Raw genomic sequence first — 20,493 nt, 5'->3', positions numbered from 1 at the left:
TCGACCAGTGCTTGACCCTAGAGACATCTATTGGAAAACGGCGGAAGCGAAGTTGTAGACCTAATATCCTTCACGATGAAAATTATGTCTACAAATTTATAGACTTTTAAGAAACACTTTTGTTGCGGGTTTCCGCGCCAACAGTCAGCAATATCTTTGTTTTTTGGACGTGTGGGTTTCAATGATTAATACTCAATTTTGTTTGAAATTTCATAATGAACAGACTTAACAGACCGGGACAACGTTATTGCTTCAAGAATTGGTCGAAAATTTGTAAAAGGGTTTGGGATTAAATTTTGTAAGCCGTATTGTGTATTTTTCGTACGTGAATGTTATCTTACTGAACAACATACTTCACTGATCCTTAATTAAGGTGTGTCACTTGCATAATTATATTCACGCAATTTCCCAACTCATTGAAAAAGCTCAATGTAAGCAGACAATTGAACGCTTGATTGATGCGATTGTTGATTGACCAGGTTGCCTCCATTTCAATCATTTAAGAAATATAAATTGGCACAAAAAATAAATTACATAAAATTGCATACAAAGAAAACGCTGCGCATGCGCTTTGAGTGAAGCGCGCAATGAGACGCACAACAACGGTGGGAAGAAGGAGAGCTCACTAGTGACTCGCGCTTTATCGCCAAGACATGTCGCTGACTGACGCGCCACGCATGGAAATTCTTTGATAAACGCAGACTTAAATGATATAACAACAGCGTCGCTACACACACACACACACACCCGAACGTCTAAATACTCGCCTTTGGCATGTGAATAAACACTTGTCTGCCGAGCAAAACCATGTGCCGCTGGAACTTGAAGCTTGGAGCTCGCGCGCCAGCTTACTGCAGATGTGGGGGTAGTGTCGCTCAGTCCGCGGTCTGGCCAAGGTTGTGTGAGACATAAAAGCGGCGATTCTAGTGATCGAGTCAACAGTGCGATATCAACAATCAGCAGCGGAATTGAACGGAAGCAAACGCGACTGTGCGAATCTGATAAGGAACGGAATTCCCAAACGCACGCGAGTAAAAGTATTTTGGAAATTTGGAAAAGTAAGTGAATTGCTTAATCGTAGTCGCACACATACACCCACACACGGTTGCATTCACCCTATGCTGTAGATCGCTGCGCGCTAGTACGAGTATGTGGTGTGCCGTACGATTGCCTCTACACCGAAAACTGGTTAATGAGTAATGAAATGAAACGCAAGACTCGTCTCGCAGTGCACTAATTTTTTCAATTCGATTTGATTGTGTTTGAATTCGAAGTTAGCTTACTTACCTTTTTAAAGTGGCGCGCAAATTTAGTTGAACGCAGTAAGTCGACGTTTACGGTCGTGTTGTGAACTACCAAGTACAAGTTTCAAGAATATTCTAATGAACTGAAATTCTACGAAAATCATTGAATATAAAATTGTGAGATAATAACTTTGTGGAAGGAGATTAATTAATTAATTAATTCTGAAAGGAAAACATAATAAATAGTTTAACTGAAAAACAAGTTTATTTGAAAGTGAACACACATTTTTGAATATGTGAGTAAAATGGAGCAAGTTAAATTCAAATTAATAAAATTATTTAACTGTTTTATCATAAATACACTGATCGAATAATTCAAACGTGCACCAGTAATATAAAAATTGTCAAAAATTTAAAAATATCATCGAAAAAATTTATATTTTTATTTTGTTAAAAATATTTTTTAATTAATATTTTTTTTCTTGAAAAACATGAACATGGAAATTTAAAAATACAACTAGAATTGGAAAAAAAATAATATTTATTATAATTTTTTTTTTTGAAAAAATATGAAATAAATTTAAAAATACATACCATTAATCTTGAAAAAAAAAATTAAATATTTAAATATTTATTTTTTTTAATCGAAAATTCTTGAAAAATAGGAATTTGGACTGAAAGGTACATATGTAGTTTGTAAAGGATATAAGATTAATTGATCAAAAACAATATTAGTGAAAAAGTCAAGTGAATTCGAATTCGATTGTTATAATGTGAAATAATGGTTTTATAAAAGTCGGAATATTTATATTAACATAAAAACCTGAAACGAGTGCATCCCAAATATATATATACATATACACATATGTATATTTAAATCATTTTTAATTTATCGACTTTGTGAATAGTCCTAATTAGCTTTCGAGTTTTTAAATAAATGATTCTGATGTGAAACGGTGTTTAGCGATAAAACTGCAGTGAAAGCATATTAAACAGAAAATTAAAAAAAAAATTATTTTCATAATTTCAAGTACAAAAAAAAAAACATTTATAAAAAATATAAAAAAATTGTTGGAAGATTCATTTTCACCAAAATTACAAAAATTAAACTAATTAAAAAAAATGAAGAAAATACTGAATTTTTAAACCTTATTGGCTGATTATAAAAATATTATTATATGTATTTGAAATTTATGTATGTATGTATATGCATATGTCTCTAATAAATAAAATATTTAAAAATGGAAAACCTATGTTCTTGCAAGGTTTACTAGCTACCACACCTTACAACTATCTAATATTATTTACTTTATTATTTATGCTATTATGACAAATTCAACACATTTTTCCATAATCAACTAATTTATTCATAAATAAATGCAGCAATATTTTTATATCACATTTTATATTTCTTGATACATAGTTGTTTGTGGTTTCTTCACTTTTTTTCTGTCTGCCTGCAATATATAAATTTCGATATGAAATTGCAATTTTTTTTTAATTTCAACCCTCTCCTTGCCGAATTGGCGATAAGCGCGAACTGAAGTTTAAGAATTTATTCAATGAAGCTTGCATTTCCGTCGCAAATGTGATAAGTGATGCGATTAGTAAAATGTATTTTGAAACAAAAAATGAGTTTAATAACACAGCTCAATGAAACTGCAACAACTTTATATTTATTATTAATAATATTAAATATTAGAACCCATTCTTAAGGGACGTTTTCTGTAGAAGATAAATTTGATTCGAAAGTTTTTGATTTTATGCAAAATTTTCTTATTTGATTCAGTTTTAAAATTATTATGAGAGTCTCGAAATTCCAAAATAGTATTTTAAAAATTTTTTTTAGAATTCCATAAAATCTGTTATCATATGAGCCGCTTAGTTTTTAAACCAAAATTCCACAAAGACAAGCCCAGTAAATTTAAGATCAGATTAGGATTCCATAGAGAAAGTCTATAAATATTTTTTCAATAATAGTTTTTTGGACAGTGTACTAATTAATGATAACTTAGTGTTACCAGAGGATCCGTATTTTTTATGAACAAAGTTTATATTATGTCCATTTATGGTAACTCGATGGTTCTGACAGCAGTTCCATGACATGTGTATGATATTTCAGACCATTCTTATATAATTTTGTGTGTTTCCACTTTTGCGACGATCAGTAATCTAACCTCAATCTATGGACATGTACGAAAAAAAATCCCATAAATACGTAAGCACACCAAAAATGAAGAACAAAAGGCACAGTCTGGATTCTCAGCACAAAATAGCTGATAATATTCTCATTACTTAGACAGCCTAAATTATTATATAGATAACAGAGATTTATGAAAGAGAATTGCCTGCGATCTAATTTATGTATGTTACGTAATTCTGAGATTTATAGCTTTGGCTTTAATTGCTCTTTTAGTTGACATATAATATTTCTTAATGAATTACTGCAACTAATTAGAACATTCTAATTTTCTATTTAAAAGCCGACGAAAGTTGTCTATTATATACATACATACATGAGTATACAGCTATGTAGTTTGTGGTTCAGATAGTAATTCTTACTTACTTATCACTTGAATGTGAGTTTTTTTCTTCCAAAAAAGCTATAGCTTTAATATGAACAATAACGAATTATAATTAGGATTTTTGGAAACAGTATCATTTTAAGGGTTACATTAAGATAGCAGAAAAATGAAAACTACAGATCAGAAAGTGGTCTTCAGGAGCTGGAAGATGATAGAATAGAAAAATAAAAATTTTATTTAGAATCACTTTAACTATAGTTTCTAAACTATTTATTTTAATTAAATTTATTTTTTAATTTCTACTAACCATTATTCCTGTTATTTGAGTTAGTCAAGCATACTTAATTAACAGTTCTGCAATACTCTATAAATAGAAATTGCGATATTAGTGCAAAAAGAGAAAAAAAAATTATGTCGCCAATCACTCACATGCGAGAAGCTTGCGCACAGAAGCGGAACACTTTCATTCGAGTAAAAAACTGAGCGTTTGATTGCTTTTCAACTTTACTTGTCGACTCCACAAAAGCTCAAATTACCATCATTAGTTTTAAATGACTTTCGACAATTTCACCATGTTGATTTATTTGACATATCACAGTGAAAAAATTAATTGCTCAATTTAGCAAAAAATCAAAAATGCTGTCATTACTAATGTACGCATAAACAGGCAAACAACAAGTTTTTCCCATCCGCCACATTTGGCAATTGCTGTAAAAATTTGAACTGAAAATAACTAACTTTTTTCGGACTTCATATAGTATTGAAACGCTTTCTTTGTTTAACACAGCCTGAAATGCCACTAAATGTACTTACTTACCTTTATATGCTCTTTTTTATTACAGTTCATTAACCCGCGCCTGACGAAGTAGCAGACAGTGAGTGCTGTGCGCAAGTTAACGTATTGTTAACCCACTTTATTTTCGAAAGAGATTTCGAAATTTCGTTTAATTAATGACACATCACATGGATGCCAGCATAACCATAAATAAGGAGCAAATGGATCCGTATATGAAGGCCATGCATACCAAACGCTTTGTGGTGGAGGATTCAAGTAAGTGATCATCACAATTTTTAAACATCATACAAACAGAAAAATTTGTGTTGTTTTAAAAAACTCATTCTTTAGAAAAAAAAATAAGAAAATTTGACACCGATTATATTGATCTTCAAACTCATTTCTCGATCGATCTTCGAAAACATTTTCTAGAACAATTACCGAATTGTTAAAAGATTCTTAATTACCCAACTAGGAATCTCTTTGTAATCTCTCTATCTCTCTCTGTCTCTCTCTCTCTCTCTCTCTCTCATTACGTATATAAGACTGTAGTCGATAGAAGCGATCTCTGACTAATATAGATAATAGAGAAATGCAACAAAGTATCGTTTTTTGACGAATCTTCTGATCAATATTTTCTTCCAAGACTGAAAGAAATACAGTTATATCGTGATCTGGATGACTTTAAGATCAGAGTTCAGAACAATACCGTTATGTCATAGTTTCCAAAGTCTAGAAATCATTTGAACATTTAATTAACGTTGTCCTAGAATATTCCTTATAACAAGAGATCACATATCATATCGTATATCAATTGAAAGTATGGAGCCTTAGGATGAAGATGATCTCTTCATTTTCTATATAATTAACACAATTAAGGTTTCTAAGCTTTAGTTGAATAATCTATTTGTAAAGAATTTAATAGAAAAGTCTGCTATTATGACAAGAGTCTTATCTAAAATCGATTTGCACTGTCTATCGACTGTCAATTAAAAGGAATACAAATAGGCGATAATGATAAATAATTTATATGCTATATGGAAGCACATTAATATTAATGAGATGAGACCAAGGAATGACTAATCTCAAATACGAGATTATATAGAAGAATCAATAGCACTTGATAGCTGATCTGTTGAAAATCATAATGCATGTCGGAAAACGTCCCAACACTTGTTATTGGTGCACTTGAAACAAGTGTGTGTACATAGATAATATACAAGCCTCTAAACTGTTTTACAAGCTGTGTAACTTAACAAGCTTGCAAATATAAAAATTTACACTAAAATGCGGCACACATATACAATGTATGGACTACATGAATATGTAATGGAATTTCCCACTTGTAGGAGAAGCATTGTAGATGACACGGAAAAGTTTAAGTAAACATGCAATTTGTACATCACTTAATAATTAACAAGAGTGTGTTTACAGTGCTAGAGAGGAAACTAAAGTTGATAGTTAGTTATATATGAAATTGAGTTTGCGCAAACTGGTTTGTGCAAATAATAGAATATGTTTAAAAGTGAAAATTTTGTAAAAAATAAATATTTAGCAAAAATGAGAAATGCACAAACTATATTGCGCAAACTTTATTGCGCAAATTATATTGCACAAACTAGTTAACTAACAAAAATTCTGTTAAACAAACTTTTAACAAAAACTTTAAATGCACAAACAATATTGCGCAAACTGTTTTGCACAAACCAAACTGGGTAAAACCCAGTTAAGTACGTAACAAATAAGCCATTAAAACTCTGCCGCTTATCACTTATTAAATCATTGTATAATGCAAATCAATGTTAAGAGACCAGTTTTGTTGCTGCCGGTTTGCTTGCCTTACTGCATCACTGCAATTGCATTTGTCTGACATTCTGCTAGCGCATTAATTTACCCACTCGAACGCGATGCTCATCTTCAGACGCTTGTACAGACAAAAACCATGCTGTCTGCGCCATATGAAATACAGCTATTGAATCATGGTTACTGATCGCGCCGCAAGCAAATGCGGAAAAGTGGTAAGACGTGTTAGGCACGCACGACTATCACATATATACCTTTACTTCGCTTTTTTCTTATTTTTTTGTTTTGAATTCGAAATTTGCATAATTGCCGCACATTATAGAAAAAAAGGTGTGAACGAGCTGCTAATTTGCATACACACATAGGTGAAATAAAAGTTTTTTGTTTTTATTTAAACGCAACTAGAATCGTTAATTTATTTTTGAAATGTAGTAGATAAGTGCTTGCTTAAAGAGTTTATAAATATTTAACTGTGTTTATAGTTATTTTAATTTTTTGAAAGTAACGAAATTCATTGTGGAATTCGATCTTCACTTCAGGATCGTTTTTGTTTGATAATGGCACACGTGGTACTAGAAGAAATTCTTTGAAATCTATATGAAGCATCTGGAATACATAGATAGAAGTAGAGGAGCTAATAATTTCAAGGAAAACACTACTGTAGAAAATAATAAATAATACCAACACAAGTACCATATCCATATCGTTAGTAAATAGTTCCGCAGTTCCCCTCTTGGGATCACTTAACTGTTCTGATCAGATTGAATACTTAACTGTTTAGAACTGATTGAATACGCCACAAATAAGATTACTAAAATTAAGCGATTTATACTCAAACTACACGTTCAAGACGTCAGTGTTTGACTTGATCTCTATTAAACTAACGGTTGTGGAGATTACACACCCATCGGTTAAAATAAACACAACTCCAAATGACGTGTTTTACATTTCTGTAACTGAATACTTTGTAAATTACAAAGTTGTGGGCTTCAGCACATTCAATAAGCTCATTATGCAGCGCAAATATGGACAGTTTTAAAATACACTCTAACCCAAAAACATATGTTAATTTCATACCAAGTAATTATGGTGTAAAATAAGTTGACCGAAAAGGCTCGGCTGAACTCGTTCTCTTCTCGCTCATTATGGGTTACTGAGCTGATTCAAATATATATATATATAAATGCAGGGAATTAAGGGTTATTAATACATTAAAAAAAAAAAATATATATAAAATAAATGCAAAATAAATTTTCACAAAATTCTCATCAACTGCCGTTAATTCAATAATGAATATATGAAACAATTAATATAAATATAATTTCACATAAAATTAATTTAGTCATTTTATTTTTCGAATTAATTAACTCAAAATATTTTAACACAAATTCACATAAAATCAAGTATAATTTATTTTTGTCTATAAAATGACTATTAAATATTTAATTATCACGTGTTTGCAGTTAAATTATGTTAATTTAGCGATTTCTTATTTCAACATTAGAATAGCAGAGCTCTGTAGAGTCAATGAAAAGTTGATACATCTTCTCCTAATTTGCCCACAATGAATGACAACGTCGTTTTTTCCTTCAATTTGTTAATGAATGCGAAGATAAAACACTCTGAGTTATTCAGCACATGTTGACAGTTTGTTAATTAGAAATTTATTTATAATTTAGTATACGATCTGGCAGAAATTTGCATAAATTCGAATGCACATCATTCGAAGTGATTGAACCACGCACTGAAATATAGAGGTTTTAGGCCGAGAGCTTTTCATTAAGTTGGTGTTTGAAGTGGAATTCAAAACATAAAATAGCTATCAAACTCATTTCAAAAGATGATTCGAATATCACCGGAATTAGTCGACCAAAAAAAAAAATTAAAAAATTATTTATTTATTTGTAAATTTGTAAATTTTTAAATTTAATTTGTTTAACTTTTTTGATAATTTCATCGAATTTTTATTATTTATCGATAAATTTCGATAGTTATCTCGAGTGGCATTTTTCAATTAAATGCATAAAATCGTTCTTAAATTTAGAAATATTTAAGATAACAGTGAAAATTTTCTGAGAGATGTATTATCGAAAAAATAAATAAATAAATTAAAATAAATAAATAAATTATCGATAATTTTCAAATTATCTTCAAATCGATTGATATTAATTATAAATAAAATAATAACACCGAAAATAAAACATAATTTTGTTATTTATCGATAAATTTCGATAGTTATCTCGAGCGGTATTTTTCAAATAAATGCATAAAATCGTTCTTAAATTTAGAAATATTTAAAAAAATTTTCTGAAAGATGTATTATCGAAAAAATTTTCAAATTATTTACTAATCGATTTTTTATTGATATTAATCATAAATAAAATAATAACACCGAAACTATTTATTATTTACTTATCGATACACTTCGAGCACTATATTTTTCAAATATTTGCATAAAATCGTTTTACTGTAATTTTTCTATATTTAAAAGTGATACACATTTCTGAAATAATTGTTATTGAAAAAAATAAGTTATCGATAAATTTCTAAACTAATTACCAGCCGATTATTTTTGATTTATATTATTAAAGAAAAAGGAAAACCACATTCGAAAGATATTTTTGACTGTACTTCAAAATCTGGAAGAAGTATATAAAGTCGTCGAAACAAATTCATCTGCTCGATTAATATATTCATTAACCCCACCAACAACATCAAAGCCTGCACTTTAGCTGTGTTTCTAAGCGATTTTTCGAACAATACGTAACTGTTAAGTACCCTTTCTGTATTCAAAATAGCCGCATGTCGCCAATAACTGTATTTATTTCTAATGACGCGTTTATAGCAAACACAAAAATATGCATTGTTGTAATCGTCACAATAATATATTTGCACATGAGTAGGTTCATAACAGTAATAGCTCGCTCATAATAACGTGACAATAATTGAATTCATGTTGACAACTGACGCTTGCACATACACACACTCATATGTAAATAACTATTTGCTGAAAACTGAGTGCATGTAAATATGTACATTTGCATTCACTCATATCTATTACGCATATTTGTTGTTGCTATTGTTGTTGCATATATTGTTGAACCCATTGGGGGCATCGAAAGTAAACAGCCATGCACTCGTCTCATTGTCAGTGTCATTGCCAGACGCGTTCATTCACTATTCACTATTCATGCCGATGGCAAACACGCGAGTGAACGCATAAATATATATACAAACGCATGTGTTAGCACAGCTGCACGAGAGTGCGTTTATGATTATAACACACTCATTATCTCTATGGCATTACAATCACTTGAACTTCAAATAATTATGCTGTGAAAATGTTGCACAAAATTGTCTGCGCTTGTTTGCAAATTGAAATGAGAATGCGTTTAGGATTATGTTAAATAATGCAATTAACACTAAATTAACGTGTTCGAGCAGAAAATCGCTGGAATTATTTGCACTTTTATTTATTTACTTCTTTTGTGTCTTATATTACTCATACGACCTGGTGGCTTGCTGCGGTTATGTAAGCACACTGGAGAGTCTGGCTTAATTTAAATAAAAAGTTGTTTTTACAAGACAAATCACTTTATCTCGTGTGGGAGAATAAGTAACATACAAGAATTGGAGGCAAGAATTCACTACTAGCATGCATAGGAACATGGTACGTACTAATTGAGTGCAACGTGTGGTATGAGTGACATGTGCTCAAAGGTGCAGTTGGTTGGTTGTAGGCTTGTAGTTACAGTACCACGATTAGACTATATTTTCACCGTAGGTTCACCAAAAAAAACTATGTCTAACTATTTCTTGATTATAAAGGGTGTTTTTTGAGACTTTTGGTTTTCAAGAAGAAATAAAATTATAAAATTAAATTTTGTGGGCAAGAATTTAATTTAATTAAAAAGATAAGAGTTTGCCATTATGTTTTAAAAATGATTTCGGGCAAGTTAACCACCGCATAAGGCTCGAGTGAATTCCAACCGATAGGCCCAATTTTCGAACACTTTTTGCAGCAATAGAAGTCATATGTTAACAATAAATGTTGTTCTCGAGTAAGTCCGTTTCATTATGAAATGGCAAACCAAACTGAGTGTGAGTCAAGTACAGCTGTCTAAAAGACCAATTCCGAAAAATATTGTCTCACTGAAAACCAGAAGTCTGAATAAAGAAACTGTTATATGCTTAAAATATTTTCGGTTTTCGTTTGTCTTCGATAAACAAAATTATTCCAGCCGAAATACAGTTTTTTATACTCTCGAAACAATGTTGCTAGCAACAAAGTTGCTAAAGAGAGTATTACAGTTTTGTTCACATAACGGTTGTTTGTAACATCCAAAACTTAACGAGTTAGATATAAGGTTATATATACTAAAGTGATCAGGGCGACGAGGGGAGTCAAAATCCGAATGTCTGTCTGTCCGTCCGTCGGTCTGTGCAAGCTGTAACTTGAGTAAAAATTAAGATATCTTGATGAAACTTGGAACACTTGTTTCTTGGCGCCATAGGAAGGACCACTCCCACGCCCACAAAATGGCGAAAACCGAAAACACATAAAGTGCCATAACTAAGCCATAAATAAAGCTATGGAAATAAAATTTGATACAAAGGATTGTTCTAGGAAGGGGCATATTTGGATGTAATTTGTCTGGGAAAGTGGGCATGGCCCCGCCTCATACAAAGTTTTTTGTACATATCTCGAAAACTACTTTTTTTCAGTCATTTCCTTATTCAGTCCAAAAATGGAGGATATCGGATTATAACCACGCCCACCTCCCATACAAAGGTTATATTGAAAACTACTAAAAATGCTTTAATTCAGTAAGGGAACACCAGAAACCTTAAATTTCATGATAAAGAAGGTACAGAAGGGCTCCACCCAAATTGGTATACAAAATTTTAAGTGGGTGTGGCTCCGAATCTACTCGACCAATATCAATGAAATTTGGTTTGTATAAATACTACATTTATAGTGTGGAAGCCCTTTTCTAAAAATCGCCGAAATCGGACCATTGGTTTTCAAGGCCCCATATAGACCTTGGTGCTTTTAACCTAATATTGGGGTTTCCAACTATCAATGGACTTTATACCATATATATGAAGAATATGTGGGTCAAATTGTCTATTATATAATATTAAATAAATAAATTGCGAGAGTATAAAATGTTCGGTCACAACCGAACTTAACCCTACTTTACTTGTTTTAAATTAATTTTTCTACTTTTTATTGTATTATAAGGTTCTCTTATTATGAAGATATGCTACAATTTCACTATTTTTGAATTCTACATTCGAATTGATTTGTGGGTTAGTACTCAACAAGGAACTCTAAACCATTTTTTTCGATCTCAATTTGCGAAACAACTTACAGTGCAGCATAATAGTATTGTGATTTTATGTAAAACAAGAACAGGAAAAAATGCATTTTCTTACCACTTTTATTTATGAATAATGTAAATTTTATGGTTTACTTTCTAAAAATGTACAAGGAAATTAATTTATTACAAGCTCTACAAGACTTGCAAATCAAGTGGAAATATTTCATTTCAACATTGTAAATAAAAGTTACTTTACCTTGCTAAAAATAATCTAGATTTCAAATAAAAGCACAGTTTTAACTCAGAAAATTAGGAAATTCTGTAGATGCTTCTAAAAATAGACTACGTAAACGCTGACAACTTTCACTTTTCAACGCATTTCCGACACACATTAAACACTAGAATGTGAATATATAATTCATTTGTCAATATTCTAGCACTAAATTTATTGTTTGACAACGGGACATTAATTCATTTCCGAAAACCAAAGCGATTGGTGAAAGTAGAACACAACAAAGCAACAGTTGTTTGCGTTGTGTAATTGTCACCGCAAGTAATTAATACTAAATGAGAATGTCAATTGGTTAGTTGGAATTGCGAGGGAAAAAATGCAGTTCAACGCCTCAAGCATGTAACCAATTAGACAACTGAATTTGTAACTTTAAATAGAAATAACTTAGCGCCAACAAGTTGTAAGTTACTGGGCCGCGCTGCACCAACAATTTATGGGGCGCTATATAATTAAAGCAAACTATTAAATGGTGTGCCGCTTTCGAAAACTCTTTTGTGTTAGTAGTACTATAGAAGGTTTCTGATACACTTAAAAAAAGTGTCTAAAGTTTTCTTATATTTGAAATCATTATTCGAACCAAACTCAAGTAGCTAGATAGTCACGCACTCACTGTACAACAGTCGTCGCCTGCTCTAGTTCACATTTTCTTGTAATTTTTAACTTATTCAAATGTAGTTCCATGGCATAGGTGGTAGGTAAATGTAGTTCCGATAAGGAAACTGATGAAATTTATAACGAATGTGACATCAAGCTAAGCGACACTTGAACCATAAACAATTTACACCTATGTAGTCTAAATGCCAGCCACTTAGTACACACGCGCCCAGCACACAGTGGGCGCGCAGGTAGTTCCCCGTGTCAATAGTTATGTTAATAATTGTTTACCTATTACCTATAGGTATTTCAATATTCCCATGCGCTTTTCAACAGCCCTATAATTGCCATATTAATTTGCAACAATAATCGATAATTTTTCCTACACAACTCTGAATTAAATCAATGAGCCATAAAATTTGCATTAATTGTTTGACATGTGTCCATATCAATTAGCCATATATAAACATACACACATACACGCATATAAAGGGTGATTTTTTAAGAGCTTGATAACTTTTAAAAAAAAAAAACGCATAAAATTTGCAAAATCTCATCGGTTCTTTATTTGAAACGTTAGATTGGTTCATGACATTTACTTTTTGAAGATAATTTCATTTAAATGTTGACCGCGGCTGCGTCTTAGGTGGTCCATTCGGAAAGTCCAATTTTGGGCAACTTTTTCGAGCATTTCGGCCGGAATAGCCCGAATTTCTTCGGAAATGTTGTCTTCCAAAGCTGGAATAGTTGCTGGCTTATTTCTGTAGACTTTAGACTTGACGTAGCCCCACAAAAAATAGTCTAAAGGCGTTAAATCGCATGATCTTGGTGGCCAACTTACGGGTCCATTTCTTGAGATGAATTGTTCTCCGAAGTTTTCCCTCAAAATGGCCATAGAATCGCGAGCTGTGTGGCATGTAGCGCCATCTTGTTGAAACCACATATCAACCAAGTTCAGTTCTTCCATTTTTGGCAACAAAAAGTTTGTTAGCATCGAACGATAGCGATCGCCATTCACCGTAACGTTGCGTCCAACAGCATCTTTGAAAAAATACGGTCCAATGATTCCACCAGCGTACAAACCACACCAAACAGTGCATTTTTCGGGATGCATGGGCAGTTCTTGAACGGCTTCTGGTTGCTCTTCACCCCAAATGCGGCAATTTTGCTTATTTACGTAGCCATTCAACCAGAAATGAGCCTCATCGCTGAACAAAATTTGTCGATAAAAAAGCGGATTTCACATTTCGAACCGAACACTGATTTTGGTAATAAAATTCAATGATTTGCAAGCGTTGCTCGTTAGTAAGTCTATTCATGATGAAATGTCAAAGCATACTGAGCATCTTTCTCTTTGACACCATGTCTGAAATCCCACGTGATCTGTCAAATACTAATGCATGAAAATCCTAACCTCAAAAAAATCACCCGTTATATTTATAACGGCTTTTAAATATTGTACAATATTAAGTGACAATAGTTTTTTGACCTCTTGCGGCGTAGGCGTATAACTTATACTTGATTAAGACCTTCAACGAAATCAAAACAAATAATTAATTATATTATTTTATGCAAATTAATGAATTTTTCTTGTTTTGGTTGTTGTATGTATGTATTTTTTACATATAGTGAATGAGTTTGACTTTGATATTGTATAATAATTTTTATTTTGCCAAATTTATAATTTTATGACAAATTTTAAGAACTTCGAAGCAAGATTTAAATGCTTAAAGAATTAAAAAAAAATATTTTTAATGTTGTTTTGGTTTGATATTGATATTGATTTCGAGTATCAGAGAATGTGTTTAAACAAAATTTAAGTCAATAAAAAAAAGAACAACAAATTCATGACATTGAGTTAGTGAAGCAAATAACCATATAAGTCAAATCCAGGGGTCATAAGTCGAACACAGGGGGGAGGGGGGTTTTGGGGTGTTAAAACCCCCACCAAAGTAATTGAATTTTTAAATAATAGAATTTAATTCTACATAGTCATTTGAAAAATTGTAATTTGTTGTTTTCAAAGCAATCTTTCTGTCGACGATGTAAGAATATGTAAAATAAATGAATACATTAGTCACTAACAGCGTTGCTGTTTTGATACAATTGTATTTTCTAAATTTTGTGATTTGATACTTTTTTGTTCACAAACGGCCTATTTTGATACTTTTCTGCTGATAGAATTTAATTTTTTGAAACTATGAAAATGTTAAACTAAAAACAAACCTATTGTATCGGGATAGTATTAAAAAGTTGTGGGAATGTAGGCCAATAAAAAAACCCAGAAAAATATAAACTGGACTTTGCCTTATAACTCTGTGGCTACTGAACTGGATTTTTTTAGATTTAAGGGGAGTTGTGAGTCGAAAATGGACTTCTTTTGAAAATTAGTTCTGAACTGATAAGTCACCAATAAGGTTTCTATTATTATTTTTAGAGTTTATTGTTAATCATAATACAGGAAAAATTTGAAAAATTTTTATTATGACTTTCAGTTTTCGTTCCATGAGCAAACTGTTGTGAAATAAATATATATTAAAAAAAATTATGCTTTTTGCAAAAAAATACTTGAGTGTCTTAACTTAACCGCTGATGTAGAAGATCCCGATGATTTCGTTGCTGAATTTAGAATGTGGAAAAGGTTAAAAATCTTTTCTTCAGATTATATTTTCTAACTAAAATTTTGAATATATTTTCAGGAACTGGTTAAATCAAACAAAGAGATCCAAAACTTTTTTAGACGCGTTGAATTGTTGCGATGCAAAAATTTTCAAAACAGTGCATCGTTTTTTAAAGATTGGAGCAATAATCCCTATATCTGTCGCTTCAAGTGAACGCTCGTTTTCCTCACTTCGCAGGCTTAAAACATATTTAAGAAATAAAACTGGAGAAGCACGCCTGAACGGAATGGCTCTCTTGAATATCCATAGAGATATAGACGTGACGGAGGAAGAGATTTTAAATGTTATGGCCCAAATTAAAAGAAGATTAGACTTCAATTTCTGAATAAAACAATGAAACATTGTCTTTTTACCTAAAAGCAACCCCCCCCCCCCCCAAATTTTTTTCCTGCGTTCGCCACTGGTCAAATTCATATAAGTACAAAAGTAAAAACAGGTGGCAGATTTGGCACCCTGTGACCTCTTCCTCAGGAAGAGACTCAAATATCTGCTCCGTAGAATGGGTCATGAGATAACAGAAGTCCTACAAAAAAGGGAACCGAAAGCAATCAGCTGATATATAGATTAAAATTGAGGCTATATTGTATTGGATCAATAAAATATTGTACTTCTCGTTCTCACAGCAGCTAAAAATGTCGCAAAAATCTAAATTCAAATAATTTCAGCCCAACCTCTATCCTTGGCTGTTCCCATCTCTTCCCTTTATGATATCCTATATATTCCCATTTATTCCAAACTGAAAATGTCGGTCGGAATAACAAGAAAAATCGGAATATCCGCTTTGCGGTGATTATCCAACAACTTTTTTGGAACTCTTATATGTATTTTGAGGAAACAACTAGATCTAATGGAAGATAAAAACTATATGAAATAAAATAACTGTTGGTAATATCATCCGCTACAATTTTCTACACTGTCTTATTAGTGTATAGGCCATTCACTCTTATTGTAATTACAAATAGTTATATTTATTGCTGATGAGGACGAGAGCTCATATATGATTACAAATATTTAATCTTTACATGAATTTACATATACAGTAGCATACAGCATAATAAAATTTATTCTCTTTTTCATATAATTTTAGTAACCAAAGTTACGTCCGATGGCGAACCACACGAGATGATGACCATGATTGCTGGACTCTCAGGTCTTTTCGCCGCCATGGTTATACTAGCTGTGCTGGTTTCACTGGTGAGCTGCAAGAGCGGCAAAAAGTAAGTGTTATAGACAAAAATGTAACCCCGACTCTTATAATAATTCTTATTTTTTACCCTTCCTCCTCTTTTGCAGAGTGCGCCATTGCAAAAATTGTCCGCGCACTGCAAACGGTAAAGCAGACGCAGCACGCACTTGCAGCTTGGATGAGAACAGTACGCGTTCATCCATATCGACCACTTATACGCGCGGCACAAGTCTCGAGGAGGGCAATTCGGTGCCAGCAACACCAATTTACAATCCCAGCGTCGCGGTGATTTCTTCTGGCAATTTATCGGGTAATCTCAATTCGGCATTTATGAATAGTGAGTTGAATTTGACGAACACACTGTCGAAACCGAAGAAGAAGACACACTGGAGCGATGAGGTGAATGCGCAGGCGCGTGTGAAAGAGACCGCTGTGGATATTGAGCGTTTCTGAAGAGGCGAAAGAAATTTTGTAAAATAAAATTGAATTTATGCGCATGCGCGAATTGTGGTTGTACAGTTAGACTCTCAAAAGCGCTGGTGGAATTGTGAAGACTGATTTGTAGAGTTTTTTTCACGGAAAACTTCTTTTGTTCGTTTTTGTTATTTGTTTTAGTTAAGTAGCAATCAATATATAGAAATTTAAGCACCAAAAGTTATAAAATAGAAAAAATATTACTAAGCAATATAATTAAACACACGATTACCTGATAACTATAAATATATAATACTTGAGGAATTTTTACTATAAGCACCGTTAATCTCTATAAATGCATTTCAGCTATGAAAATATTATAAAAACTATTCTTATATTTTTTTTTGTTTAATATTTCAACAAAATGTTTTATTACAAAATATACTTCTTAGTTTATAAAAGATTACACAAATTATAAAAAATATATGTAAAATCACACACATAACTATACCAAAAATGTCTTTTATTTCGCATTGTGGATTGTGGAAGGAAAATATGGCTGCTGTTTCTCAGTTTCTCGAACCCACGACCATCGCTAGCAATGCCATGCGCACATACATACCATACTCCGCTTGACGGAAGTAGGCGGCACGCGGGTCTGAGTCGAACTCCTTGCTGATCTCGAAGACACGTGGCAATGGATGCATAACAATTGTGCGACGGCTCGCCAGCGTCATTAGCTTAGGAGTGACAACAAAGTGACCACATGCCTAGAAGAAGAAAAATTAAAGAACATTAGAAATGTGGAAGTACAGTCTAAATACTATTTTTGTCTTTGTCATATAAGTACTCTGCAAGGGAGCGTCTTAGATAACTGAAAATGGTCTCGGAAGTAAAGCTTTCGTATACTCGAAGCTGAATTGAACGAATGGAAGAAGCCCGAGAATTAAAATTTATGAACTCAAAAGGTTCCCCATACTAAAGATTGGAACTTCTTCAGGTTTCATTACCTCCAACTTCCCTTAGATTACCTACAAATTTTTGTCTTGTGATCAGAGATCTGATTAGGGGCGTTCCATCGTTTTCTAAGATAATTTTTGCAACCAACTCGCCGCTACTTAATAAATTCCAAGTTCAGAATAATTATTTTGATTACATGAAGACAACCTTATCTACTCTTGTTTTCCAATAGCCTCTGTTGGACCACAATACCAACGAACTCGTACGCACTATCTTGCGCTAATTTCGCCAAAATTTAAATATTTTCTTACCTTCTTGTATTCCTCCTCTGTGGCGAAACGTTCCTTCTGTATGCGTGTCATGTAAAGTACATCTGTAGTGGGCAAAGCTTCTTCCATAGAATTAAAAGTCTTCTGTAGGACACCTTTTGTAGCTAAGTAGCGTACAATTTCCTCAGGCATGCCTAGATTTGGTGGGCTCACATACTGTAAAGTGATATTGTACAGTGTGAGGAGGCGCGCCAAAGAGTGGACAGTGCGGCCATGTTTTAGATCGCCAACCATTGTGATTGTAAGACCATTAACGGTACCGATTTCCTCACGAATGGTAAAGATGTCGAGCAGAGCTTGGGTTGGATGCTCGCCCACGCCATCGCCGGCATTGAGAATGGGTTTACGTGAGTGGTTAGCGGCGCGCTGTGGGTAAGTAAAAATATTATGAAGTAAAGAAAATTTTCTAGGAAAATCACTTTTAACTTACCGCAACTGCACCCGGTTCTGGATGACGCAACACAATCACATCGGAGTAACCTGCCATGACTGAGATGCTGTCCTCCAAAGTTTCACCCTTCTTCACCGATGAACTTGTCTGATCCATGTAGATAACGCGTCCGCCCAAACGCTGCATGGCTGCCGCGAAGGAACAACTGGTTCTTGTGCTCACCTCATAGAAAATGGAAGCCATAATCTTGCCACGCAAAATGTCATCCAGCGGACGATCTTTAGAGACACGGCTCTTCAATATTTGCGCCAAATTGAAGATTTCATTCAAATGCTCCTTGCTGAACATGTCGACGGAGAGTATGTGTTTGTTGAGCAAACTGTGTACCACGGGACTGATTGGCGCTGCGGTGGGATGGCTTTTGGGCAGCAGCTCACGCAACGTCGCATTGCTGGCTGAGTCGCAACGTATGCGTGGCAATGGAGAGATGGGACGCAACAAACTGGGGTCACCGGCAAAGTGCACTTTCGTTGGTGGTTCGGCCAGTAGCTTAGCGAATGCTTCGTTGGCCTGTGAATCGGAAAGAAAATCGGTACTACGATCTTGCGGCTTGTCGAGCGCGTCAGTGGAGGCATAAATATCCAGCGATTCCATGGATTGTTGCATCAGCGATTTGCGTCCATATTGACCGCGTATATTTTGACCGAAACCGGGTTGTACGAGTACCTCACCATCAACGAAAGCGACTTCACCGCGCAAGACAACGCGATGCACTTTACCCTTCACTTTCATACCCTCAAACGGTGTCCATTTCGCCTTCGAATGCATTTCTTCTCTATTTATCGTCCATTCCTCATCCAAGTCGACCTCGATGTAGGTGTTGGGCTGTTCGGGTAGACTGAAGATGCGTTTCGGATTGCGATAGAATTTATTCTGTATGTCCTCCAATGTTAGGCGACCGTCGTCCACAGCTTTGAGCAAAAGTGGTAGTATGGTTTCCAAACCGGGGAAACCTGGTGGTGGCTTCTCAGAGTTCTTCTCCTCCCACGTATGCGGCGCATGATCCGTGGCAAAGACATCGATAAAGTTCATATTGTCCCACAGCGCTTGCTGATCCTCTGGTGTGCATAAAACAGGACGCACCTCTGCACGCCCATCACCAATAGCGGGTATGTCATCTGTGGAGAGGAATAAGTGATGTGGACAAACTTCGCAGGTCACGCGTATGCCCTTTTCCTTTGCAGCGCGTATTAGCATAATCTCCTCCTTACGCGCAATGTGACAAATGTGCACAGGACGATCCAGTAAGTGAGCCATTAGTATAACGGAGCCCATAGTTTGACGCTCGGCATGGCACACAATCGGTGCACGTTTCGGCCAGTTTTGCATGTGTTTCTCCCACACAGTCATATCGGTCATTTTCAACGTGCTAAACGTGTCATTCAGATACATCTTCAAACCGCAAGCCTGTGAGGCCAATTCACCAATGTGTTGCCAGTTTGTGTCGGAAGCGCCAACATAAAGCGCATAGTCGCAGCGAGCACCGGCCTTTGCTAAGTCTTGGAAGACCTGGAAGCTATTACGATCCACAATTGATGGATTTGTATTGGGCATAGCGCAAATTAATGTGACACCACCAGCCAACGCGGCTGCAGTACCAGTGGCGAAATCTTCCTTGTGTGTGGCGCCAGGTTCTCGCAAATGGACGTGCACATCAATGAAACCAGGCAGTTTAACAATGCGCCGCGAAGTCATGCAGTCGGTATGTGTCTTCATTGCTGGACGACGGCCCGTGATGCGCATGGATTCAACCAAAAGTTTGGTACACTTAACATCAGTCACCAGTGGAATGGAGTAGTCGACAGCGAGACGACGTGTACGATAGCCGTGTGTCATGAAGGAGGACACTCTGAAAGGTGTAAAGAATGATAGTGTTAATATAAGTCATCAACTTATACGAGGAATATATTTTTTA

General features: G+C 34.1%; 2 protein-coding genes across 4 annotated transcripts in view; one reads left to right on the top strand and one right to left on the bottom strand.

Moving 5' to 3' along the window:
• Positions 1 to 17,234, top strand: part of LOC105211722 (uncharacterized) — a 25,556-nt gene extending 8,322 nt beyond the window's left edge. The window contains exons 1-4 of one of the 3 annotated variants that reach the window (XM_054231462.1): positions 900 to 1,058; positions 4,612 to 4,820; positions 16,326 to 16,455; positions 16,532 to 17,234. In XM_054231462.1, coding sequence (XP_054087437.1) covers positions 4,721 to 4,820; positions 16,326 to 16,455; positions 16,532 to 16,877 — 576 coding nt within the window. In that variant the 5' untranslated portion in view covers positions 900 to 1,058; positions 4,612 to 4,720 and the 3' untranslated portion in view covers positions 16,878 to 17,234. Of the gene's footprint in view, positions 1 to 899; positions 1,541 to 4,611; positions 4,821 to 16,325; positions 16,456 to 16,531 lie in introns of those variants that run through there. The other 2 variants (XM_011183312.3, XM_054231463.1) reach the window with 2 other exon arrangements.
• LOC105211724 (CAD protein) overlaps positions 17,234 to 20,493 on the bottom strand; it is a 19,683-nt gene continuing 16,423 nt past the window's right edge. The window contains exons 6-8 of the mRNA XM_011183315.3: positions 18,558 to 20,427; positions 18,110 to 18,493; positions 17,234 to 17,608 (exon numbers count right to left, since the gene is read on the bottom strand). Of these exons, the coding sequence (XP_011181617.1) occupies positions 17,408 to 17,608; positions 18,110 to 18,493; positions 18,558 to 20,427 (2,455 nt within the window). The 3' untranslated portion in view covers positions 17,234 to 17,407. The remainder of the gene's footprint in view (positions 17,609 to 18,109; positions 18,494 to 18,557; positions 20,428 to 20,493) is intronic.

The sequence above is a fragment of the Zeugodacus cucurbitae genome, chromosome 5 (genome assembly GCF_028554725.1).
Source record: "Zeugodacus cucurbitae isolate PBARC_wt_2022May chromosome 5, idZeuCucr1.2, whole genome shotgun sequence".
Taxonomy (NCBI): domain Eukaryota; kingdom Metazoa; phylum Arthropoda; class Insecta; order Diptera; family Tephritidae; genus Zeugodacus; species Zeugodacus cucurbitae.
The sequence above is the reverse complement of the archived record's forward strand: the minus strand, read 5'-3'. Positions and strand labels throughout refer to the sequence as shown.